The sequence below is a fragment of the Sylvia atricapilla genome, chromosome 6, assembly GCF_009819655.1.
Source record: "Sylvia atricapilla isolate bSylAtr1 chromosome 6, bSylAtr1.pri, whole genome shotgun sequence".
NCBI lineage: Eukaryota > Metazoa > Chordata > Aves > Passeriformes > Sylviidae > Sylvia > Sylvia atricapilla.
Genome location: NC_089145.1, coordinates 7468417 through 7496300, shown reverse-complemented (window position 1 = coordinate 7496300; position 27884 = coordinate 7468417). Strand labels below are relative to the sequence as shown.

General features: G+C 38.3%; 1 protein-coding gene across 2 annotated transcripts in view; it reads right to left on the bottom strand.

The window, feature by feature from the left end:
- The window catches only part of GAS2 (growth arrest specific 2), a 78906-nt gene extending 51398 nt beyond the window's left edge, over nucleotides 1-27508 (bottom strand). For both annotated transcript variants that reach the window (XM_066320554.1, XM_066320555.1), the window contains exons 1-3: nucleotides 27371-27508; nucleotides 17930-18091; nucleotides 10060-10184 (exon numbers count right to left, since the gene is read on the bottom strand). In XM_066320554.1, the coding sequence (XP_066176651.1) occupies nucleotides 10060-10184; nucleotides 17930-18071 (267 nt within the window). In that variant the 5' untranslated portion in view covers nucleotides 18072-18091; nucleotides 27371-27508. The remainder of the gene's footprint in view (nucleotides 1-10059; nucleotides 10185-17929; nucleotides 18092-27370) is intronic.
- Between the last annotated feature and the right edge of the window lie 376 nt (nucleotides 27509-27884).

The following is a 27884-nucleotide window of genomic DNA, read 5'->3' as shown; positions in this document are numbered from 1 at the left end:
TTCAGGACATTTTGAACTGTCACTTGTGCTTGAATGAAAAGAAAAAGATGAGCAGTTTGTCTGGTATGAAAGAGGGTTACAGTTATCTATGTACTCATAGAAAAAATTTGCTTTTATTTCCTGATGTCCTACATTAAGCAAAAAGAGGGGTGCAGGGGGGAAATCATGCTCTGCAGTAACTGCAGTGGGGTCTTGCTAGGCCATTTAGTGTTACATGAGCATAAATTCATCCTGAAATGTGATTATATGAGCTAGATAAAACATATATCTATTTCAAAACTTTCTACCATTTGCCTTTTAACTTATCTCTGTGGCCAGTACCAGTACCAATCCTTTCCCTCCTTCAATTCTTCCCTCATTTTGTTCTAAAACAACTGCATCAATGGTCAAAATAATGTTCTGAATGCACATGTAAAACAGATCATGGAACTATATATGTAGAATTTAAAATTAAGCATTTTCCACTGAAAAACAAAAGAACTAAGGAAAGAAATATAAACCCCTCAGCCCTCCCTAAAGCTGCAAAATAGAAGTTAAACCTCAGGAAAAATTTAAAATATGAAAACTCAACAAGGAATTTTTCTGAAGCCTTAGGAGACAAAAAAAAAAAAAAAGAAAAAAAAAAAGAAAAAAAAAAAAAACAAAAAAAACAAAACCACAACAAAAAACCCCAAACAAACAAACAACCCACCAAAAAAAAAACCCAAAAAACCACCACAACAACAAAACCACCAAAAAACCACCATCAGATTTTTCCAAAGACATAGAACCAAGAACAACCTCTAGATTAATGAAAAATAACATTGAACCTATAAGAAAGCAAGCACCCCTAAGCAATTCACTTAAAAAGTAGCAAAACATTGTCCTTCTGTGAAATGCAGTCTTTACCTTGTCATATCATGCCATTTTAATGGAATAGGAGATTGGATTTCAAATTTACAGATCATGTGTTTCCCAGATTTTTATCCTATATAGTAACTTCAAAGATCATCAAAAGCCAAAAATCACTGGTTATCAACTTCCTAGATTCTAAGAAAGCATTTGTGAATACTTTGGCACCCCTAACAGATTTACAGTATGTCAATAAAAATAATTAACATCATCAAGGCTTTACAGAAATATACAGACTACAGCATTCAAATAACTGCAGGACTAAATGAATGTTTTAACCATGCTATTAAGTGTCAGAGTAGAACTCATTCTCCCATGTGGCATTCTTGACAGTAAGCATATAAGGAAAATAAACTTAATTTAACAATATCATTTTAAAAGTTAAGCATTTTTTTATGTCTTTTTTCTTCCAAGTCCTCTATCCAGGACACAGCTTACCCATCACAGAGCAGAAGATTGGTTATTCAAAAAATACAGTGTTAAAAGCAATGAAAAAAAATTTAAAAAATCAAAAATTTTAAAAAAATAAGAGCAATTAAAAAATACAGTGTTAAGAAAAACTAGTTTCAGAGGAATGAGGCAGCTTTGACTTCTAGCAGTGTGCCAGAAAGCCAAGGACTACAGGAGACTGTTCAACCCACAGACAATGCCCTGTGCAAACAGATACCCTGGAGTAAATAATGTCAGAAAGCAGCCAGGCAGAAGCTTCAGTCAGCAGCTTAAGCACATTTCATTGTTTGACTAATAAGTAATTTAAATGTAGTCCAAGGACGTGTTCATTTCAACATGTGGAGGTAAAATCACAGAGTGTGTCAGAGCTGGGAGGTAGCCAGGTAAAACAGAGATCCACAACCAGGAATCCTGCACTGGAGAGCACAACTCATGCAGGATCACAACAGAGAGCCCACCTAAACAGATGCCAGACACTTCCTTCCACTCAGTTTGTGTAATTGAGGGCAGGATTAGGTCACTATAGTCCAAAGACTTGGGGAGGTCTGTAAATTGTCTTTTAAAACTTCTAGACATCCACGTCTGTAACAGATCCACACCTACTGACAAGCTCACTTTTCTCAACACTCTTTCAAAATCCTGAAGAAGTAACTTGCAAACTCCAGGCATGTATGCAACAAAAATTAAAAGCCCCTACTCCTACTCTCTGAAAATGCTAGCGGGCCAAACGCAAAAACCAATGGTTCTTTTTCTTTTTTTCCAATGCCATAATAGCATTAAATAGAGTGACTACAATTAGATAGCATTCAAGAGAGAGAATTCAATTAAAATTCTCTTTTGAAGTGTATTAAGATTTTATAAACAGAGACTGTAAGAGAGACACTAGGGTAAGCCATGGCAAAGACCTCCCTACAGTATCCATGAAAACAGGGATTCAGTGGTTCATTCACACCCAGTAAATGGTCTGTGTTTTTTTCTTAGCTCTCTGGGCTTCAGAATTAACATTTGATGGGGATTTTAAAAGTTGGCATTTCATAATAGGCTTCTTCGATAATATTTTATTAGAACAGAATGGGGCAATTGTCACAGTTGCTCTTTCAGAGGGCAATTACACCTTATCTTTGGTAGATGATCCTGAGCTTTTCCCCATCAAATCCTCAGAGCTGAATTAGCAAAGAGTTGAAGAAGACAAACGAATCCTAGTTTCTGAATTTCCCTCATTTTTACTACAATTAAATGAGGAATAAATTGGAATTAAGAGGAGAATTGCATTTGTTTGTGGCATTGTCACACAGCATGACTTTTGAGTGAACAGGGCAACAAGCAGCAATTATTCCGTGAGATAAGAAAGTATTTCCATGAGATATAAATGGTGAAATCTGGGTGGATTTTCATGGGACATATTTTGAAAAGCATCTTATTAACCCCAGGATTATGTTTTATCAAACATCACATTCTTAAAGGGGACCTGATTCTCTCAAAGTATAAAAATTACTAAATTTTGGCAAAAGCAACTGATTTTGATAACAATTTCAAAATCACTTTACGCCTTAATTATTCGAGAAGAACCCAAGCTAAGGGAAAGGCTTCCAAAAAATTCAATATAAAGGGTTGAAGTTCATCAAAACACATTACAAGTTCTAAAAATCCTTATTGAAAAAGGTTTCCATCATTTCACTGGCAGTGTGGTCAAATAACATGTTACTTTGGAATATGGAACTATAATGAATAGCCTTTCATTGTCAGTCTGAATAACCAATGTAAGAAGCTATTCAAAATCCTTGATAATGGTGGATAGACACCTGTATTACCATTATGTCTCCTCCTCTTCTTCCACCTGGCTTTCTCCCAGTCATCAATCTCACATTTTGTGACCTTCTGAAGTGCAAGGCAAGGTGAGGGTAAGATTAGTCCCAAATTTCTGTAAAATTAGTACCAAATGCTGCTTTACCTCCCATGAGACAAGGAGTGTCAAGGAAGACTGTGAAATATCTAAACAGTCTAAAGAAGCACAGATTTTTTTGGCATACTTTATCTGTTTGCTTTTTAAATGTCCAGATGTTCAAGAAGATAAAATTTTTATGCAGATGCTGAAAACATTCAGGAAGAATTTAGCATGTATCTCAGTGCAGGTAAATCTGATGCTCCAAAGCCCTGGATGTTAATTTTTAAGAAAAAATTGCATCTTTGTCTTTAGGTTAAAGAATCTGAATTTCTATACATTTTCTGATTAGAAACCACAAGGAAACTGCTACAGCTCAGGGAATTTTAAACACGTATGGAACTTAAAAACTTTCATGATTTGAATGAAAAACATGGTGGAGTGTTTATCCATACAACCAAATTTCTACATCAGTCTTAAATCAGCCTCAAATCAGCCTCAAGTTAAGAGCAAAGTTTTAATGCCTACTTGAAGTGTTTGGGGCTAACTTACGTAAACAAACACAAACTGGAATGTTTACTTAAATAAGCAAATTAAACATAATTGTGGTAGCTATAAATTGATGTCTGTGCCTCATAGGGGACTTTTGGATTTTTCTTCTGCATTGCAGTTGTCCCTTATGCTCACCATTCCCACTGTTTCAGAAATTTAGGCTTATTATTTAAGTTCAAGGCTCACTATTGGTAATTGCATCAAATTCTGTAGTTCTTCCTTATTCATTATTCCCAAAGAACTACTACCAGGAACTTAGACCTAAGAACTGCACAATAAACTGAAGACAGTTGGTCTAAATTATGTTGTTTTCTCAAGTTATAAGGTAATTTCCATGCAAGTCTCTGATACATTTCTGTTCCAGACTATTCCTAGAAGTCTAAATAAAAAGTTAAATAGATCAGTTACAAAGGTGTCTACAGTTTGCTTTAAATACTTAACAAAATAATTAATAGGAACATTACAATGCATTTCATGTAAGTGGCAAAATCCAGCAAATCTAAAAATGACTGTTTATAAATTTCCCTCAGAAAACATGCCACCCCTATCTTTAATACATGGATTGAAGTAATGACAAAATCTTATGAAAACATCCAAGTTTAATATAAATTTTATGAAGTTTAAGTATTAGCATTCCATGCAAAGTCAACATTAATTTAAAAATCTGGGGAAAAAAAACTTGGGTGTTTTCTTGTTAAATTATATTCTTAGAAATCAAAATTTGGTCCTCATAACCTGATTTACAGTCTGAATCATGATATTTTCCAAAGCTGGAGCTACCAAGTAGTTAAGTACTTAAATCTGCCCTGCTTTTTCTCTGACAACTGGCTTGTGATGCAAATTCTGATTATTTCTGCAATGTTGAACAGGAGCAGAGAGGCGTGCAGGAGAACTCCTGCCTCAGGTTCACTGAGAAGAGCCAGGCCAGTTCACATCCATTGTGCCTCAGCCACCCAAGGAACAAACCATGTCTTCCCAAGGACAAGAGGTATCCATGAGAAGAACAATCCAGGGACATGTGATATCTTGGTGCTCCCTCCAGGGTTGTACAGTTCTGCTTCCAACACAGTGCAGGGCCTGAAGTGCATTTAAAACCTTCTAAAGTAATTCTTCAATGTATTCACCTGGAATATGCCAAGCAGGCAAACACACAGTACCCTGGAATTGTTCAGAAATCTGCTTTCAGAGTCTGGTGGGCAGCAGCACAGCACTCTATCCTACCATGCAATCCTCCTGCAAGCATAAAATTCAGTTGTAGGAGTATTTGTTGAGGCATGGAAGGTTTGTGCATGTGACCTACTGCAGACAAATCCTACAGCATCTACAAGAAGCCTGGTAGCAACCCGGGTAAAGGAGCAAGCTATTGACACGTCTGAGAAACATAAAAGGAGTTCTCTAACAAGCAGCTTTACAGTCTTGTGGAAATTACTCCTTCTAGATGGATTAGCTCTTGTGAATAGTTTTGCAAGATCATTTTTCTCTCACATCCACATCAGTCTGCCACTAGAAAGATTAATACACAAAAAAACCAATGCTGTAGTTTTTTAATCCTCCCAAGTAACTGAGAGCCTTCTCCATAATGTGTATGATTAGAAATTGGCTCCATGAGCTTTTATTGCAACACAAAAGTCCAGTTACAAGTGTGCAGAAAAGCAAACTGCTGGTCCAGACCACAAATGATTTGTTCATAGCCTAACACTTCCTGCAGCCCTATCCATGAAATTCTCGACTGGAGAATCAGACTTGTAACTTACAGAGGGGACCTGAACACGGCTCTGGTGCAGCTGACATCTGTTTACACTGGGCAGACAGGTCCAAAGGACAAGTTTACAGAATACCATACATTCCCCCCATCTGTAGGACACAGATAATCCTGACAAACTGAAGCCTACAGTATTAATAAAACCACCAAGTTGTTTAGATCAGACTTTCAGCTTGGCCATCAGGGCAAGATGAGCAAGATCCAGGTTCCAGATCTAATTCAGAATAATTGATACAGATTCTTTTAACTGTAACTCTTAAAGTGCATAACATGAGTCAGAAGCAATTAATCCTCAACCTGTTTCATGAAGACATTGTTTTAAGTGGAGTGTCTGTAAATATATTGGCAACTTCATGGACGGTGGGCAGACTCCTATGCCCTGCTGATAAAAATGGTAACAACAATTAACACAGTTTATTTATGTTCATTTAAAAGTCCTTATTAATGGTCTTACCAAACTAAGCCAAACCAAATCAAATGTGGGCTCTGTGCATACTGCACATGTCTTGATGCTCTGGATTTGTTTGTACAGCTGTGAAATTCTCAAATTAACTATCTGTCAGGAAAAGTAAAATACTGACAGGAGACCTTGGAGAAAAGAATACAAGTCAATGGGAGAAAATTACAAAATGGCATTGTGCAACATTAATTACTTTTATGGAATAACTGCTGCTATAATAATAAGTCTCTAGTTTCAAGGCAGTACTCCATTAGCAGCAGCACAGGTAGTTTCAACCACTTACTACCATACAAATCTTGAGCATTTATTAAGATTGATACCTGTCATCTCCTTGTCATTTTATAAATGTATGTTAGGAGATTTATGACTCTAAAAATCTCAAGAAAGAGGAAAAAATTACTTAGAAAATACATTATATAGTCACACTGCCATCATTGTTTAAAAAAATCAATTTTCATCTAGAACTCAAAACTTGTTTGTTTGTAGCAAAGAACCAGATATAACATCAATGCTTTCAGAATAATCAGGTTTTGAAGCAGGGTTTAGCTGCTTAACAATGAAGAGCATTGCCTTCTGGGACTTGCAAAAGAATCCTAGGGCCTAACATCTTCAGAAATTAACACTTTTTAAATGCTTCCTCTTTAGAAACTGTAATGCTTTTAATATCTTATTACTGAATGGTTAGTCAATCAAACTGCAAAGCAGCTAGAGTCATGGAAGACACAGAGTACCTATTTTGATCTCCAAAGGTGAATATTATGGCATTAAGCTCACAACAGCAACATGCAGAAACTGCACAAATGGCACCAGAGGCTGCCAAAGTCCTGTATTCTAGATTTTCCTGAAAAACAAAAACCAAAGTGGAGTGTGGCCCAGGTGGTATTTTTAGATGCAGGGATTCAGCTCTAAAAGGGCTTTATACAGAAGCAAAAAAAAAACCCAACAAAAACCCCAACAAGTAGAATTTAAAATAATTTATTTGAAGTTTGACTCTTGTGATAGATTTCCCTTCATCCACTGGCACAACCAGTAGGATATTCATCCCCAGGAAACAACACACAGAACACGTGAGTGACTCTTATGTTTCTCAAGTTCTAATAATTTTCAGCTACAGGGACTTCCTCATCTGGGTGGGGTTTCTGTGTATTCAGCCTTCTGAGGGATCTCTCTTTCATTACTTTATTCAGCATTTACTTGAACCCAGGTCAATTGAAACACTCAATTTTCAAAACACAACCATTTTCTAACTTGCATGTAAACAAAGGCCCTCCTTTCACTTGTTTGGCTTCCAGCAGCTTCATTCCATGTCCCATAGTTTTTGTATGGAAACTAACCTTCTACCACACGATTCCTGATTTGCCAAGTTCCATCATACGCCACTCTTTCCACACCCAAGCATCCTAATCTATCCAGTCACTCACAAAAAGCAACTCCATTATCTCCTTCATGCAGGAAATGTTATGCCTATTTGCCTGCCTCTGACTCTTCAGTAAAGACGACTTTTGCATCACACTCCATTTAACCTCCTTTTCAATTTTCCTTCTCAAAGCTCTATCCCCAAGTCACATTACCAGCAGTTTCCTATGTATTTTGAAAACGTCCCCAGTAACCACAAGTGTTTCCACATGACACAAAAAGGGAGTGCTGATATCAACATGACAATCTCCCTTGCAGATTTGGAAAACACAATTTGGGAACCTTTTTGACCTCTCTTTTCCCGATTTATTAAACACTCAAAAAGGCTGATGCTGACCTAGGGGATTCCTGAAATTTGAAGGAAGTTCAATGCTCACTAATAAGAAAGGGAATGGTACAGTTCAGTTGACAAACAAAATGCAAAACCGGCATCAACTTGAAACTTAATGCACAAGCTATTAAACCAGAAGCAATAGGATTTAACCTCTGCTATTTTGAGTATTGCAATATGAATTTAGGGAATTATGGTAAAAAAACCCTGAGGAGTCAGTGCATGCAATATTAGCTTTTAATGTCTTTTAAATATCTTGCTATGTTGCTAAAATGGCCAGTCTCAAAGAGCTGCACAATGAATTCATCATCAGTAGTACTTATCAACCAGGGCAGGATATCAACCAGATCCTTCTTTTAGACAAAATGAAACCCAAGATATTGTATGAAGCTTTTCCATAGGAACAAGTTCACATGGAAGGAAAAACTTGGCTTATGGAAACAGACCAGATCTTCAGGCTTGTGGAAGGCCTTAAGATTCCACACACTCCCTCCATCAACCATATCCTTGTCCTGTCTTCCTCACAGAGATGCAAGCTGGTGCAGCTGATCCTTCTGGCTCATATATCAGCTGCTTCTATCTAAAAAAATCAGAAGTTACATATATGGACAGAGAAGTTTGGTATCTATTTTGACAGAGTCTGAACTCGGTAGAAATCAGTGGCTTCTCCCAGCAGCCAGTGAAGTCATCAGGGCACCTCAGTGAAAGAACATGTTTCTGTTTTCCTGTGCAGAGCAAGGGTCAGATGGTTTCAAAATTCCATGTCTATTATTAATAAAATGTGTAACAATAATTCAGGAGAGGATTGTGGAATTCCTTTTATGCTAAATTTCGTACAGTGTTATCTCCTCCTAAATGTTATTGGCACCACAAAGTCAGACTTTTCACCATGAAGACTGGTCCTGCTGCCCAAGAGTGCTATACAGGGAATTAAAATCTGAAAGGAAGAATAGCATCCTGATAGTATACAATGATACAAATCTATTATTCTGCTATTTCTTTGAATTCTTACTGTGCTAAGTATGAAATAACATACATTAAGAAAATAGCAGTGAGGCAGACTTTCCCCTTTAAATGCATTGTCAGTTGTACCAGCCTGACAAATAAAGACCAACAAATCTAAATAATGACCTCATATGGGACTGCAAATGTCTAATTGGTTTCTAATGTAACTCAGAACACAAAAAGCAGTACAAGTAACCCTTCATTCTGCCTAGCTAGTCCCTAGGCTCAATCAAAAGGACTGCCCTATGCGTTTCCTCACTTGAAAACTACCATGACTTAGGTGAAGACAAGCTAGACCATATTATAAAGAGGAACTCCAAAGTTACCCAATACTTCTACTAATGAGGGCCTCATTATAATTTGAACTAGGAAATATGACAGACAATTTCTTCTACAACAACAATTATGAACTTGGAACCAAGGAAAAGCAACTTACACAGGTACAACTGACACAAGGCTGTCAGTTCTCAGACCAGCTGATAAAATCTATGCCATGCCCTAATTTCTGCTGCAGACAAGCTATGAAACATCAAGAATAGAAGATGCATTATGTGATTTCTGTTCTTGGCCTCTTCTTATCTGCTCTTTATTTGCCTGTTTTAGCTTTCAAGGAAGATCTACCTGAATTCAACCAGAAAAATAAAAACAGTTCCACATTGAATGTGTTAATGCCATTTAATTCTACTTCTTCAAGAAATTAACTCGCTGCACTCTTGAATTGTCCCATGAGAATAGTTTAAATTAAAGCAAGGTTATGTTCAAACAAGTGTTTAAATCGATCCTTCCAAAAGTCCAAAATATCTTCTAAGTTTCACATTTTCCATATCATTCCTTCAACTCTTTACTGAAACCCCTTCCAGTACACAGGATTTTTAAACTCAAGGCACCAAAACTTACTATAGAGTTTTATTACTGGTCTCCCTAGAGCTGTTTCTGGAGGAAAAGGCACCTCCCACAGTTACTTAATATTCCCCTTGAAAATAAATACAAGGATCATATTTTTGCTATTACCTACCACATCCTACTGCTAGATCTGGTTTTTTCTGACTCTCCACACATTACAAGTACTTTTTTGAGTACGTGCTTTGCAAAGATACTTTAACAAATACCAAATAAGCATTATCTCTCCCAGTTTATTGTAATAATATCTATATAATATGTAAATCTTGTAATTTTTTCTACACAGAGCAATTACCTCCCCACCCATTTGCAGAATCTCCACATACAAAATCTCTGAACTGTCCAAACCAAAACGGTTGGATACATCAGACACATCTAGATTAAATGCTGGAGTGTTGACCAACACTTACTTTGCCAGGCTTGTTTGCATCAAAGCTGTTCTCTTTAAATTTCTCCTGCAGGGTCTCAGCTAACCGGCAAAGCAAGGCACCATTATCCAATTTCTCCATAAAGGTTTCTGCTGTTATTTCTCTACCTGAACAGCAAACAGAAAGTTAACATGGCAGAAAGCATGCAATGGTACAGACTGCATTGGTGTAAAAAGAGAAATCAAAAGAAATCTGGACAATATTTTGAAATAAGCTTTAACAGAAAGACTTGCATTACTGATTATTTTGTGAATAACCTTAATATTACTTTACTGGTAAATATACAGCAAGTTATGAAAAAAACCTCCACGCTTTCTTTGGGAAGGCATGTGATATTTGAAAAATAGTTCTAGCATATCCAACTCCACATATTTCACTTTACTTATGAAGATCCAGTGCTTTTAACACAATGTTTTAAAAGAGAGAGTACAGCAGGCAAATGGCTTACACCAGTGTGCATGTGCAGTTATAGCATGAATTGTTAAGAGTTTATTTTGCAACAGAAGTAGAAAAACATGTCAAAAAAGAAAAGATGGTATACTTTTAGGAGACTCTTAAATCTTGATCCTGCAAGAAGTAGACAAGACAGTGACAACATGAAAGTTCTTTTTTCAGAAGTAAAGCCAGGTTTAAAAAAAAAAAAACAAACAGTGAAAATTCATGTTATAGATCTACTTGCCGCACAGATTAAAATTTTCACTAAAATTTTCACTAAAAGAACAAAGCTCAAATACTCTGCTTTCAAATTACATAAATTTTTATGCCATATAACAGAATACTTCAGCTGCCAGGAACTGTCCTCTCTTCTAGAGCAGACCAAACAACCTTACCTAACAATGGAATTACATCCCCCTGGAAGAGGGAATCGCATGCTCCATGATGAGATTGCATGCTGACCCCAGATGAGAAGAGAATTATTTACCATACTAGACAAAACTTCCAGGATCTAAACATAATTTTCAGTTAAAAATATTCCTACTTCTTATGGAAGGTTTTTCATTTTCACATTTCTACTGAAAAATTTGCCTTTACTTTGGACACTGTGTTGATGAGCAGCTGTAGTTTTCACCTTTTAACTTCCACTCATATCAAGAAAACATCAAGGAATAATTCTTGTTCTTCCAATTCAAACAGGATTTTTGTTCCCCACAGTATTTATATATGGCATTTAGGAAATAACAATTAACTCATTTTTCAGGGGTTGTTACACAGCATGCATTAGCAACAATAGTCTAATGTAAAAAAAAAAAAAAAATTATTTAAAAACTGAAGTGAGACTGGCTCCTCATCCCATCCAGGTCTGCTCCTGCTTCCATGAGATGTCTGGAAACTGAAAATATTAGTCTGTTTAGAACAGGTTAACTGCAATTTTTGCAATTTTTTGTCCAACAAAACAGGGTAAGTAAAACTTTCCTATATATTTTTGTTGAGAAACGAAAACTTACATTCAAAAGTAACTAAAATGAAGTACCTAAATTAGCATTGAACTTCTTGCTGATACATTGTAACCTGATACTCCAGGACACAGTACTGACATTGCAGCTTTAAAAAGCAGTATGATTTTAAAAATGCTATAGGAAAGCTGACTTCTCTAGGCCCTTGTCAGAAAACTTTGAGATACTTTAGCATCTTTTGGGCAAAACCCAAAATGTGAGTCTTTTCAGTTTAAGATAAAAAAGATAAAGATTGTTGCAGCAAACCATTTTCACATAGAGCAGACTTCTATTTTTCAACTTGTTTCATCAAATCCATTTTTACTTCAGAAATGCCTTTTGAGCATGAAGATTTCCCCCTTTTTATTCCCACTTAATTCTATTTGCCATGTAGCCCAGTTTATAGCTCCTGTATACATAAATGACTTCTCCAGGCAGAAGAGCAGCAGTAGCACTGCAGACATGCAGAGTTGGCTTATGCCTAACTGATAATATTTTTGCCATATCTCCAGGCCAAATGAAGCCAGGACTGAAACTATAATAGGCCAGACATAAAAAACTGAACAGCTCAGCATCTCAAAAGATTTTGCCACCATTCTAGCCTACATAATTTCCCATTTGCCCCATCAGCATTTTTATAAAATGCTCTAAAGTCACTGGAAAGGTAAATTTTAAAAACAACTATGCCTCAGGAAGAGTTTGAGTATCACTTTTTATAATTGACTTCTTCTCATCTAAAAAAATTATTTCAAGTGTTTTTAACAGACTAAAAATTTTTATTTTAATTTGCAACACATAAGTTTTCACAAAGGAAAAAAAAAAAAAAAAAAGCCCCCACATTCTGCATATCTCTTCTGTCCTATGATTTACCAATGCATTATTTTATAATAATAGAATGTTATAAAACCCTTAAAACTTATTTAAGGATATTTTCTTTTTAAAAAGACATAGAAAAATTCAGTTAGCTTCTCCTGCTATTTAACAATGTATTTATATTATTTTAAGTGCTTAATTGCATTAGCAGTTTGGTCACTGCATATTGCACACTGAACTGGATTATTTGAGTTCTATTAGCCTTTATGAAATCTGAAAGAATGAGTTTTGCATTGAACATCTGTCTCCAATGAAAAGTATATTAGGTGTCAGCTTTCAATTCACTGTATTTTATGGCTTCATAAGGTGGCATTTCTTTGCTAAAACAGACACGCTGACATATTTAACAGTAGAAATGTATTGATTCAAGTAAGAGTAATGGTCATAACCTGAGGAAAAAAATTGCTCCATGTATTTGTATGGAAAAAGCATCAAACTCCATTAAAAATGTACAACTCCCCCTATAATTACAAGAAAGTAGTTGCAATGTTTTTATAGAATGGTAATAACATTAAGTATAATAAAAAAAACCCAACACTGCAAGTATGAGAAGAAAATCCAGGAATACGAAGGCTTTCAGGAACCTCTCAGGCACTGCCTACCCTCTCTTTTATCACAACCACCAGATTCCCCTTGAAAAGTCTGCACCTGGGCACCTACCACTTGAAAACTGTGAGCAAATGTCTGTGAGGTCACCCAGTCCTGGGGGACCCAATAAAACCAGACTGGAGGTCCATGAAAAAATAATGGAAGAGAGTTCATGCCATGGGTGTGTGCCCAAGAGGCTGAAGACAAAGCTTTCCTGACAGGTCCCAGACAACCAGAGCCTCCAGAAGAAGCGAGGGACTGAAAGACCCAAGTACCCAAATCTAGCTGATTCCTCTATTATTCTTGGTGTAAACTACTGTTCAATTCTGAACTACTGTTCAATTCTTCAGCCTCACAACTTGCTGAAAGACTATTTTAATCGTACATTTTGTGTAGCATCACAAAACTAGTAGTGTGCAAACAGAAATATTTCACTCAAGTGAAATCTCTGAAACACCTGCTACACTGAGGCACTACTGAAACAATTGCTCCTGAGCCTCTCAATTCACACAGCATAAAACAAACCCAAGAAAACAGAATGTGATAAAAATAAAGAAAACCAAGGCCAATGACTATGCACATACAAAACTGGTTCTTTTCTGACAAGGCTACTCTGTTCCCTACAATAGTTGACAGTAGGAGAAATAATTTTCAAAGCATTGAGACATTATTACTTACTTGAAATGGGACATATAAAAAATTCCAAAGGCATGCTGATAATAAAGAAAATTATAAAGCAACTCAGCTAAGTAAGAAACTGTACCAGTGCTAGCAGAATCACTGAAGTATCAGTGCTGTGAATATCTTGATATTCAGACATTTAAAACCTATATTCCCTGCTGGCTCAATCTGAACAAACTGATGTTGGAAATACACATTCTGTTACAGAATGCTCTTAGGCAACAAGGTGAGCAAGAACATTAAGCTGACACACATTTAATTCAGAATCAAAGACAGTTTTCTTGCAGATGACTTACCATTCTCCAACCTCAAGCTTTACACTTCCTTCAATAAACTTTTAAATACCTAGCCTTGTCTTCAACTTGATGCCCCTCCCCTCTGTTCCTTTTCTCCAAGCCTCCTTCCCTTTTGCACCCAAACAACTTTTGCATGCATCAAACAATATTTAATGTTTACATGTCCAACTCCTCAGCATCTCACATTTCCTGGCCTCTCAGCTATGAGCTTCTGGAGCCCTTTTCATGTTAAGAAGAGGTCTCAGGACTGAAACCTTGGAGCCCAGCACATGCCTGAGGTGTAGTCAGTCCCTCATGCTAAATGAAGCTAGATGCAATAAAAAGACAATGTCACCCTCTGCAGCTTGTAAATAAACTCTGGGAATAAGGGGAAAAAAAGACTAGATGTCCACAAAACTGCCAAAGAGGAAACAGGGAAACCATCTCTCTGTACCTGTCCTAAACTCCAGGCTGGCGAGGAGACCCTCACCAAATGTCAGCCATTTGGCTTCTGCAGACACACAGAAGAAAACAAGACAATACTAGAGAGTAAAGCAGACAAGCAAACCTTTCAAATTGCCATTTTGCCTCTGCTGAAGGAGTTCTGTGGCCCAAGTGTGCTAACTCCCACACACAGCTTGCTCAGAGTGGAACAGAACTTTTCAGTATCCACAAGAACTTCCTACTAAAGTAAGTGTATACAAAATCTACCACATTTGGACTTTGTCAGCAGTGAAAGCATTCCCAAATGCTTCACTGGCTCTGTACCTAATAGAGACAAAGCAAAGAGATCATAATGACCTGCAAGTCAGCTAGGTTAACAAATCTCATTAGCTTTGTCACTGCCACCCTTGACTGAGACACCAAAGCTCAACAGAGAGAAGCAAGAAGAGGAAACACAATATCTATGGCTACAATCTTCCTTTCCAGCAAACAAACTACAACACGGACACGTCCCACTTTGAAAATGCTCTAATGTACAATATCGTATGAGTTAATCCTATCTGACACATGGATTTCATCTGCAATGTCCTTTTTCCATCCCCCAGAGTATAGACAGCTAAAATCTATTCAGCAATGGAGCTGTAATGACAAACTGTCCTCTCAGAAGCTCTGAGTTTCTCTGACATGGTTCCAAAAATAATTAGCAAAGTGCACACAAAAGTATCAGCAATTACTAAACAAAAACCCCCACAACAATGTCCATTCTAAATTAAATATCCAAAGTCTGAGGATTAAAAATTCTTCCAATGTTATTTTCCAGCTGCACCATGTATCTCACTTTTCTGATTTATCAATTGAGTAAGGTCAAATTCTAGCTGTGCCTACTTTCTATCTGGCATCAAAATACTTCATTCATATTATAAAGTGCGATATCCCGATCATGTTTTCCAGTTTGATTTTGAACCCCCATCAGGCTAAGCTGCTGTAAAACCATCACCATTTCAATCTCCAGTAACACTGTAAAGGCAATAACAGCCTCTCCACAAAAATCTCCCAAAACGCCTTGAGTTGATCACACTACCTCAAAGAGTTTCAACCCTGTACTTGCCTAAAATACTGTTTTCTAAAAACCTCTGTTTCTTTGAAAAAGATTATGTTCCCTCGTTGAGTCCTAGTACAGATAAATGACAAAACTACAGATGAAATAATCATGAACCAAAATGGCAAAAGTTAAATGAAATGAATGGTAATTTCCATTAAAAATTGAGAAATTTATTGCATGAAAACTGCCATAAAGCCACTTACATTGAAGCCACACAAGAAACAGAGAGAGCAAGCTAGGATGTGGATACACACAGTATTATCTGTTCCATGTTACTTGCACATTCATGCATGTAAAGGTCTACAGATCATTAATGCAAAATACATTATTTCTTCCAGGTAGAGGGGGAAAAAACTCACAACAAACAAAATAAAGCCTTCCATATCTTCTATCCTTTTGGATGCTGAAAAAGGCATGCTGTACATTCCTTTCTATTTTACTGTAGAGCAGCATGCTCACACATAGCTTCTCTATTTAAAGTTTATCCAAATTATGCAGTAATTAAACAAAATTTGAATTCTGAGTTAATATACTCTGATGAATAATAATGATTTTAATTCACACTTAATTTATTTTGAATGTGAATTTTAACTTAATTGAATTATTAATTTGAATAACAATGTCTACATAGGAATTCAAAGCAGTCTAACAAATCACTATAATTTCAATTCATCAGCACAAACTCTGAGAAAAGAAGACCTTAGTGCAAGAAGGTGTGGGGGAATGCATTAAACAAATGAACTGTATACGCTGCTTAATTAAAAGAAGGTTGTGCCCATTTAGTTCTGCGGTGCAGAACTTGGTGTCCATATGAAAAATCAGATATTTAATTACAGTTGGCATTTCGGAACCTCCTGCTGGTTGCTACTTTCTTGCTCAAAGAGTGACCTCATTCCTAAACTTATCACTGGGAGAACTCTGTTACAAACTGCAAACAAGCTTCTATTTGTTTTAGAGTGGATCACTAAAACTTCATTGTTTAAAAGATTTAAACAGTATATTGAGTCCTTAATGGAATATGCTGCTTCCAATCCAAAAAACAGTCAATTGGATTACTGTCTTGTAGTAATTGGAATGAAAATTTCTGGATTTTGTTCTGGTTTTGCATAGACAATTTTATATTCAAAGCATATTAATTTAAATGGAAGTACCATACAAATATGTCATTTAAAACACCTGCCACTTCTGCAGTTGTGGATGCATAACTCAGCTCAAAAATGGGTATTGTCTACCTGCAAAATATTGTGTTCTATTAACACAGTGCTTGTTGACCACATCTGTTATAACGTAAGTGATATTTCCTTTTCTTTCTCTTAAAAAAGAGGAAATAGAGCAATATGGAATGTACTGATGAAAGGCACTGGATATACTCTGTTCCTGTATGACATCATTGAGATGATTTAACTACACCACTGGCCATGACAAGACACTGCCCATGTCTCACCAGAACAGATTTTCAGAAATTAAAAAAAAAAAATTAAATAAATCCTTCAAAACCATAGACATCAAATTTAAAAGTGTTCATCCGAATTTTCCTCCAAAACCCCATCAACTAACGTTTCACGTAAACATAGCTTCTGAAATATTTTTCTTCTCTTTATTTAATGAGAGGAATTACTAGCATTCTCCCTGAGGATGAGGTATTGTGTTAAGTTATCTTTCTTTGGGAGTGTCCTCTCTATTTACAGAAATCACACAAAAGCCATTTTTTCCTGCGTATTCTCAGCAAACAACATACTATTTCCTGGCTCATAGTTTCTAAATTCCACCTTCTTGAATAATTAATTTGTACATCTCCAAGTACTGTCTCTCTCCTCCCTGCCAGGGGCAATCTCATTTGCTCTTTTTTATGTGTACCTGATTTTTTCCCTCAGTTTTGGTTTGCATCCCCTTCTGACCACAATGAGCTTTGTGTTCACAGACCAAGATGTAGAGCTGCAACCATTAAATCTCCAGGTCCCAGCTATGTCAGCTCAAACCCCTCTGTGCACAGGCTACAAGTTTTATCATACATTGCCTTGGGCAGCAATTATCATTTACTAGGCTGCTTGGTCAGAGAAGAACTGTTTAATGGTTCTTTCTGATGAAGGCAGTCAGTACACCATTCTCTTTAGGAGGCCAATCAATAAAAATGGAAGACAATAGGTGAAGGCAGTAATTAGCACCATTCAGCTTAATGGTAAAAGTAAAGAAAATACATTCCAAAAAAAATTAAAAGGAAATTTGAAAGAAAACCTAACACAGAATGTACAATGTTCAGTTATGCTACTCACAGAAACACAGAGGAGGCAAATTACTCATTAGCTCTTCTGACCTTGCTAATGTTTGTGCTATAAAGCAGTAGCCACGTAATCATAACTTTATCCTTGAAACACAACGAAATCTGAATTCCCAGCTCCCAGTGCAAGGAGTTCTCATGCTGCCCAGTATCTGCATTCCATCTGATTGTACCTTACCCAGTAGGTTTGTGAGCCACAGGGCCAAATCCTCTTTCATTGGCAGCAGGTTGGCCTCGTGTCTGCTCGCCAGCCACTGGCTGTACTGGTGCATGTCGGAGAGGCCAGGCCCTCGTGCCTTTGGGCTCAGGGCAGTGCACATTGCTCAGCTGCTTGTCACACCTGTTTGATCACAGAAAAAGAGAAAAAAACAAAAAAGTCCTTCATCACACCAAGTGAAGTCTCACGTGCTCCATTTCTAGAATTGTAGGCAATAATCCCATCCAGAATAGAATCCCCATCTCTGGAAGTGCTCCAGTTTTAGAATTGTAGGAGATAATCCCATCCAGAATATAATCCCCATCTCTGGAAGTGTCCAAGGGCAGGTTGGACAGGTCTTTGAGCAACCTGGTCCAGTGGAAGGTGTCTCTGCCATGGCAGGGGAAGGGGGTGGAATGAGGTGTCTTTAAGGTCCCTTCCAACCTGAACCATTCTGTGATTCAATAACGACAACAGTAATTATGAGTCCAAGAAATCAGGTATCAGACAAGCAGATATGGCTCTAACACATGGTTGCAAACACCAATAATTGAAAGTTTGTTTTGTTACTGGATTTTATTTTGCAGGTGATTAAATCATACAGATAAATGTTAACTTCATTTGTACTCACTAAGCTGCATGTTGCCAATGCAACAAAATATTCTGCAAGGGATTATTAAAATCAAATGAAAATAAACATTGTACACAAAGCTACCAATTCACTATGGTGCCTGACCCAATATCCATTTAGATTAATTGGAGAGCTTCAGAGATTTTTGGATCATGCCCAGGAAAAACACGGCAACAACCAAATTACGCTCCTACAGCAAACCTATTAGCAATTAATAAATGCTGTAACCAAATGGAAACAGTCTATTCTACAGCTTCAAAATTATTAAAGAAAAAAATACATCAAATATATTGACTGAACAGCACCATTTCTTCAGAAAGCAGCAGAACAACTACTGTTGGTCACTCACACTTGCCACTTCCCAAATTCTCCCCTGCTTCAGTGATGACTTACTGAAACTTTAGTTTTGAGTGAGACAACTAATCTTTAACACGATGTGTTAAGTGTTGTCACTTCAGTGACAATTTAGGTGAATTAAGTGGAGCCACTGTTGATAGAACCACAGCGCCTACATCTCTGTGTCTGAAGTTCCCCACCTGCGGCAGAAGCGAGCTGAAGAAAGTTTATTTTTTTCCTCTCTGAAAGACACATGTAGCAATGAGCTGAAACACTTCCTTGCCTGGTAGGCTGTAGCCTACAACAAGCAGCAGACACAAGGTCCTGTACAGGTGGCACTGGACAGGCATTAAGTGACTGTGAGAGCCATAAGGAATAATTAACTTAAACTAATTAAATTACATTTATTTAATTTAAAGGAACCATACCCTATGGTTCCTTTGCCTATTGTCAACTGGCTGATCCACAATTATAGTGAGACATGTCAACTGGCTTCCAGCTATGATAATCTGCAAACACTTTCTTTCTGTCTTTTGCATACCTTTCATACCAGCTAAGAGATTCTTGTGACTTTAAAAACAACAGAAGAAAAAAGAACAATTTTTTATACTATCCATTAATGGCCTGACTAACAAAAAATATTGAAAACAATTTCTTTGTCAAAAAAGGAAAATATTTGCTAAATGTAAAAAAAAAAAAAAAAAAAAAAAAAAAAAAATCACCTTTCCATAAAATTGTGCTGTAACCAACTTTCCAAATGTATATTATGGCATGTGGGATATCTTAACACTTGTATTAAAATACTCCAGCATTTTTTACCCTGCTGTCTGTAACTAAACTCCGTATTTGCAAAAAGATCTACGTAAGCTCTCGATGACAGTACCTCAACCCAAGTCCTGAAGTTTAGCTTGCCCTTGAGATAGGCACAGCTTTCACTACAAATATATTTCTTACTGAAATGAGACAATTTTTTTCAGTTGGGGAGAAGCAAAACCATACATAAAAAAGATTTATTCTCTTGTATAAACACATATTTCTGAATTACGAGTAGTTTTTACATTTTTCTAACAAAAAAAAAATCCTTATGTATCAAAATTTCTTTGAAAGCAGAGGAGTTTAAAGCAGACTAAAGTACATAACTTATGCACAGCTCTGTTGTGAAACTGACTTTGTAAAAATGTCAGCTTGGATTTATGGCTTCCTGGTTAATTAAATTCAAATCATACCTGTTCATTTAGGGCAGGCTGCAAGGGAGAGGAGGACTTGGACTGTTAGCTTTGCAGAAATCTATCTAGAAATTCACTCTCAAAATAGATTGATTCAGACTAGAAGCTACCAACAGCTAAGAAACTTCAGTGACAGTATATTTAAAGTTTCTCTAAGTCACTGAGAACCACATAAATTAGTCTTTCATATCACTGCTTCATTTTGGATAGAAACAGAGGCAAAACAGATAACTGACACCAGTTGTCTTCAAAGATTATGTGGGAAAGAACAAGTTTCTATCACATGCTTGCTTTCCAGAAAGAGCCTTCAAATAATTTTGATCACTTTCTGGGGTCTACCACCTCCACTGACACAGTGAGAGCCAGAACTGGAATTAGTTCCCCTCAATTATCTCTGCAATGATAGTGGTAAAATACAATTTAAAAAATAAAAAAAGAGAGAGAGAGAGAAAGAGAGAGAGTTCTTATTCCTGAGTGCATGTATCTAGATATTTAGGAAAATCCTGCAATTCATTTCTCTTTACATACAAATTAAAAATATAGCAGAAAAAGCAGAACTACTTTACTAAAGGAACCAGTTAGACCCTGCACCTCTTCACAGGGAATAATTTCACAGTTCATACATGCTTTGTGGAGGGGGTTAGACTGGATGACACTTGCAGGTCCCCTACCAACCTAAATTTATTGTTATTTTATATTTCATGGATGCACAGGGCAATACTAATCATGAAACCCTGTGCAGGGTGTGCCCTGCTCGAAGGGTAAAAGTTAGCACACAGACTGAGCTGGGATGTGTCAAGAAGAAAACAACAGGCAATACCCTTTTCTTTCACCCCACTTCATCACTTCCAAGCCCATGTATATGAAGTGCCCTATGGGAACCTGGGGCTAATTAGTCACCAACATTATGATATGCCTGACAGTCAGCCAGATAAAATACAGGCTGCTGAAACTGCTGGGGCTGAAGTAATTCTATGGTCTCAAAGCTGCCTTTCTTGAAGACAAGGCAAAACAGAAGGAAGGCTTCTTAAACAGCTACATGGAGGCAGTCTGGGTTTCCACACCAGTCTGTGGAAGAAGCACTGCAGTCTATTTACACTTCAGGCCTGTTTCTGTGGAAATGCAGAGTAGAGAACTGGGGGGATATGGATGTTATTTCAGTTTATCTCTAAAATACAGCATTGTCTTTAAATGTATTTCATACTGACCTAACTCAGCATCCAGGCTGTGTCAAGTCCCAAGAAACTTTTGAGACTCATTCAGGGAAGAAAAGTGGGAGAATAAAGATTTTGGAGGATGCAAGGGTGCTTCAGTTTCTTAGTGACTGTAAGAAGAACAAGAGAGAGAGAAGAAAGGTATTCTGAGTTTAAGGTAGATTTCATCAGACACATTCTCAGAATGAGAAACTGGAAAGATAACAATAGCCAGACAGGTGACAAAAGTCTCTAGAAGGTGAAAATGATTCATACATCTCTATGCTGAGACTAGGTCTGCTTGAAATAGTCACCCTGAATTAAAATAATACATAAAGTGTATTATTTTAAAGTGGGCATGCAAAGTGAGGACTGGGGAATGACCAAGTTAATACTGATAAAGAGCCTGAAGAATTACAGATCAATCACATACAAGCTAACCTTGCTTCTGTGTAAGTTTTCTTTGATTTCGTTCACAAAAACTCCCAAATTTTTCATTCCCCACTACTTTTTCTGAAAAACTGCCCTACACTTCAGTAAAATCCACAAAATTCCTACCTTGGACTTTTAAAAATAATTCTTAAAAAATTAAAACTCAGTTTTCAAGGAGCAGAGTATCTCCTGTCACAGACTCTACTGGTGGTACTGGAAGTCAGTTATCAAACTGCAAGCACCAGAAACTTTCAAGCTCTGAATTATTCTTCATGCAAACACTGATCACTGCTGAACTTGTTAAATTCAACTTAAGCCTTCACAATATTTCAGTACTGAAGTACCCAAGTTTCAATAAAATGTTCATCTACTTAGTCAACTGCACTAGCACATATAAATTAGAACTTCATAGTGGCTGGGATTCATGAAGAAGCCAAAATAAGATAGTTATATGAAAGTGACAGCAATGGAGTCCTGAGCTCTTTCAAGATCTTTTGGAAGATTCTTCCTGTGGTGAAGGCCAGGCCCTTGTTTCATCACTCAGATACCTTCAAATACCTCCCTTAAAATGTCTTAATATATTTCTTTTTTAGTGAACCGAAGAGAAGTTTCATGACTATTTATCAGTGAGGAATTTGGTCAGAGGAATGGACTAACTTGCATCAGAGGTAGACAGCAGCTTTCAAGGATACATCACCACTGCTGAGGCAAGCCTCTGGCTCCAAGAACTATTTCATCCTTTCCTTTTGGCAGACAAAGTATGAATGAAGTAGCCAAAAAATATTGGGTTTCCTAATCTCACGACTTTCTAACAGCAACATCAAATGATCATATATACAGCTGTTTAAAACTAGCCAACACAAACATGTCAAATATTTTATAGAATGTTACACTTCTCTATAAACTGTTGAGGCTGACGTGATATGCAGAAGCATTTTCAAAACTTACCTCCAAATGCTTTAAAGCAACTGCTTCCCCTTACTATTCAGAATGTAGATTCATTCAGAGTCTAGAATAGACCTATTCAGAGGAACAGTCTTTGACTACTTTTCATCCTGTTTGGTTACAGTTCATATTTATGCGGCACAACCCTTTTTTTCGACCTCTCTCAATAAGGGGATGACATCTCAAATTCTTAGCCTTATTGTCTAGATGAAGAATTCAGTGTGGGATGGTTTACAGTACACCCAGAACTGTGTATCAGATTCAACACTCTAAAAGGTCCTATTTCTCTCTGCTTGCTCCTACAGAACAGTGAAGTTCTTATTTTGCTCTACAGTAGTGCATTTAGTTATCTGTGCACTGCAGTTCACTGCTTGTATTTTGCCAGCAGTGTAACCTCACACTATCTGATGATTGTTATCAGTGATCATCAGGTGAAAGCAATGAGAATCAAACAAATGATCTTCTGTGTTTCTACTGGCTTTTGTTGCGGTTAACGGGTAGGAGAAAAGGAATCAAGAATGATACACTACTCAAAACACACAGGAGGCAAAGACCATTTAATCTAGAAAGTAAAACTGGATGCACAATGAAGCACTTACAGCTGCAGATCCTCAGATTCAATTCCCTTTCCTATTCCTACCACCCTCCTTACCTGTAAAATTGTGATAATTTTCTTCAACCAAGTAGAAAAAGGGAGGAAAAAAATATACTGTGTAGGAAAAATGTATTAGGAGACTTGCATGTATGCATAGATGTACATACAAAGAAAATACTTAATGTGCTCCACCCTGCTAGCTAATCATATAAACCTGTAAGTTTTTACTCCAAATTACCCATCCAATTCCAGCATATATACATAACAGCTCATACTGAGTAGCTGCTGACTATAGAGTGCTCTCTGTACCACACGACTTTCATTGTCACTTCAACCTGGTTTCCAATTACCACGTGTGCATTAATTCTCAAACAAAAAGGGGCTTGAACCATTTCTTTCAGCTTGTTCCTACATAGAGTCCTTCCAGGGCAGGAATGAAGAAGTCTTGCTGAGTCACTTGCTCTATATGACTTGACTTAAGAATTAGCATAGAAGTTATACATCCAGTGAAACAAGCATTTTTCTTTCTATTCAATTAGAGAAGAATAAAAAATAAGTTAAAAGTGTCTATGAAGGAGAAAAAAAGCCCATCATAAAGCAAATGCAGAACTCCCACAGTGGTAAATCAAATCACCTCTGATGCAAAGGTCCTATAGGATGTACCCTTTGCACCACAAGAGCCTGACAGGGACACTGTGAAGAGACATGGGGTTTGGCCCACCCAGGCACAGTCAGTGACTGGCTCTGTGCAGCTGGCAGCCAAACCAGAGCTATCCAGGACTGAAGATCTGCACATATGCCCCTTCAGTGGCCTGGCTGCTCTACACAGCTGGAACAACTGAAACAGAAGATGGCATGAGTCTACCTCACGGACCCTGGGCTCAAAGACTCTTTTTTGTAAACCTTCACAGGATTAAATATGCAGGCTTTAAGTTTGTGCAATGAGATCAGTTATAATATGACAGAGGAAGCATATTAGCCGCCAGTAGTAGAAGAAACTAAACATCATACACACAACTGTGCAACTGCTTTACTGTCAGTGATAGAGGAAACAGACAGCAGCTTAGACAAGATCAGCAAGTTTTTCTCTGAAGGAGCTGGAACTTGAGCACTAGACTGTACATTGGCTTTGACAGAGGGGTATCAGCTATAAATGCAGACAATCTCCTGCTGTCTTAGAGAGAAGGTAATGCTACTGGAAAGCAGCCAGCCTGGAAGGAGAGGAGACAGAGGATCAAAAGCCAGAACAGAACTCATGAGTGTATCTGGCAAGGGTCTCTGCTGGATCTCCCTGCTAGTTCTAATCACCTCAAGCAGATGGAAAAGAACAGAACTTTTGAAACTTTACTTGAGTTTAAGTGTACTGTGTGAAGAAGTCACTAACTGAAACAGCAAGCTGAGTGCAAAAAAGGCACAAGATTCAGTGTTCATAAACAGATTAAGTTGCAGAACAAAATGCATAATTGTGCAAGTAGAAATGAAGCTGCCCACAATGTGGGACCCATATTGCAATCATCATCTTCACATCACCAAGTGCCACATTTATAGACACAGCACAACCAAGGATAAATACATTTGCATTTGAAAACTTATTTCAGCTTTCCTGTCTCAGTGCTGACTTATTTTTCAGATTTGAAGAGTATAACATCAGTGCACAGACTAAAGGCTGGTCTTGTTTTTCCACCCCCTTGGCCATATACACACATATGTGTATACATACACATATATGCAGAAGGAGGGGAAAAAAGATATATGAATGCCTTCCTTTGAGAGCCACAAAAATAACCAAAAACTTTTGATTTTTTAATGTTAGGTAACTGTTCCCTGTGGTGAGATCTGCTAGACAGTGGAATGACTTTCCCAAATGAAACTGTGAAAGCTCCCTTTCTTGAAATTCTAAAAATGGACTAAAAGAAGCAGTAAGAAAAAAAACCCAGAAACTTGCCACTCACTGTTAGGTGTTACTTAGTCAATTCCCTTCAATTTCCAGTTTACTACAGAAGAGTAATCACTCTCATTTTGCCTTTTCACACAGGTAAAAACAAACACAATCATTTTCAAAGTCATTCTGCTACTACCTTGCATATCTCCTCTTCAAGAGCTATTTGCAGAGCTTTCCCTCCTGTAAGAAACATTCCCATCTGCATTATCATACACAGACCTTACATGTAATCTTAACTTCACTCACTGTTGTAAACAAGCAGATAAAACATAAGCTGACAAGTCAGCAAACATATCTTTACAGGGAAATTTTAATTTTTTTAGATATTTTATTATCCTTATAGACTATAGCACAACCAATTTAGCCCAAGGTTTCTGGAGTTTTCCCAGATTAACTTGGAGCATACTGTACATTAGGAGCAGGGGGAGGGGCACTGAAGGGGAACCACCATCTGAAACTCATTAATCAATTAGAATTTTTCATGGCTTACATCAAAATGTGATCTACACTGATAGAGTAAGTTTTAATCACAAGAAGCCTTTGTCCTTTACATTATGAATATACATTACAAATGTGTGCAGTACTTGGAGGATGGAGAACCTGGCACAACAGCTTACCAATACTTTATACCTGTAAGGCCCTCGGTCTGAGGCCAGACCAAACCAAAATTAACTGCACTTAAAAATCTGTTCTAATCATTGGAAACCCAGACATTTTCAGGACTATGCCTAGTAGAAACTATTTTATTGCCTTGATAATGTCTCCCTTACCAAGAGGAAGGCAGAAAGTCTTTCTCACACAGATGAAAACAAAACTCTAGGAACATTCAATATCTACTTGCTCATAAAATTGTAACTTCTGGAAACTGAGTCTGATGCCTAACACTGTCCAAAACCCTTGAAGCTGATTCCTCTTTGCCTGGCTATTACTACATGATTTTCTGCTTCTCTAAGCAAAATAGCCATTAAAAATTAGTACAAAAGAAGTTTCAACCTCCACCAGTTAGAAAAAGAAGTACACATTTAAATTGACATATCACATCCCACAAGGAGCAGAACTGTCCCTTGCTGCAAGGACACTCTGCAGACAGTACTACACGCTGATTTCCAATCAACAGCTTTGCTTTAATTATGATGTTCCATTTCAAAATCCTGTCCTGAAATTAGTGTTAAGTTTAACTGAGAGGTGTAAATTGAAGAGGTACTGTGGTTATTAAGTGTGCCAATTTAAATAAGACTGTAGGTAAAAAAAAATTAAAGTGACCAAATAAGTCAGTAGGATAAAGTAAGTGGCAGCTAAAACTTGAGGATAGTGCTGACTCTTCAGCACCTCACCACCTTCAGATAGGTTTGACCATGGTTCCAACAAGGGCAGCATAATCCTGATCAGACAGCCTATGGCACCATACAGTATGAATTTAGGAATGTCCTCTTTAGAATCTTCCTATTAAATCACAATCCACGTCACAACCCCCTCATAAAACTGTTACACTTGGCACAGCAGCTCCTCCGCAACGAAACAAAAAATACATAATTTAACGTACACAGAAAACCAATAACACTTCGTTCATTTTTCATTGCGAAGTAATGCTAGAAGTATGTTGAAATTGCACTGGGGAGTCTGTGACGCATCCATCCTGGTGTCCCAGGAGCTGTGCTCCCCTAGGAGCAGAGACAGCAGGCTCAGATGTCACCACTGCACCAGGCTGCCCACAGCAATCCTAGACAGGGACAGCAACCTTCGTTCCTTACAGGCACGCCGTCAGTGAACAAACAGAGCCTTCTTAAAGGCGAACCTCTGTCCGCGGAGATTTGAATCTAGAGCCCGAAGGGGAACCCCAGAGCCCTGCAAGGGCGGCTTTTGGCACAGGAGGGCTGTGCTCCCGCTGTCTCTGTGGGGGCGGAGGGGCGAGCCGGGAGCGCCGGGCGCAGCCCGCAGCGCAGCGGGGCTCGGCCGCCTCCCGCCCGCGCTGCCGCAGCCTCGCCGCGGACACTCACCCTCCTGCCGCCGCACTACCAGCACCCCAGGGCCGCCTAGAGAGATAAACCGGAGCTTGGGGCCAAGGGTGAGCGCAAAGCGAGTAAGAGCCACCCCCCGTCCCTTCTTGCCCGCCCCGCTCTCACCCGCCGCGGAGTCCGATGCGTTTGTCCTCCTCGGGGCCCCTCCGCAGTCAGGCTGAGCTAATGGCTTTGCCATGAGTGCTGGAAGCGCTGCTCGCAGCTCTGCCCCTCGGGGGCAGGACCAAGCAAAGCCGCCGCGGCCCCCGGCCCTCCGCGGGATGCCCAGGGCAGCCCGCCAAAGGGACCCGCAGCCTCTCCGCGGGGAGAACCACGCGTGGAGCTCCGCCACACGCCCACGCACACGCTCATCCCGCCTCCGCCACGCTTTCAAACTCCCACGGACGGAGAGCTGGAGGAAAAGAAACCCACCCCAAACGCCCCGCGGGCGGCCAGCGGTGCCCGCCGCTCCCTCACGGACCCCGCCGCCTCCCCGGGACGGCGGCACGAAGGAAACAAAAGCACCTACTCCCCACCGAAGAGCCGCCGGGCAAAGATCACCTTCCCGCTTCGCTCCGGCCCCTTTTCTCTTTAAACTCGAGAGCAGCCGGCGAGACACACGAAACGCCCTCAATTTAAA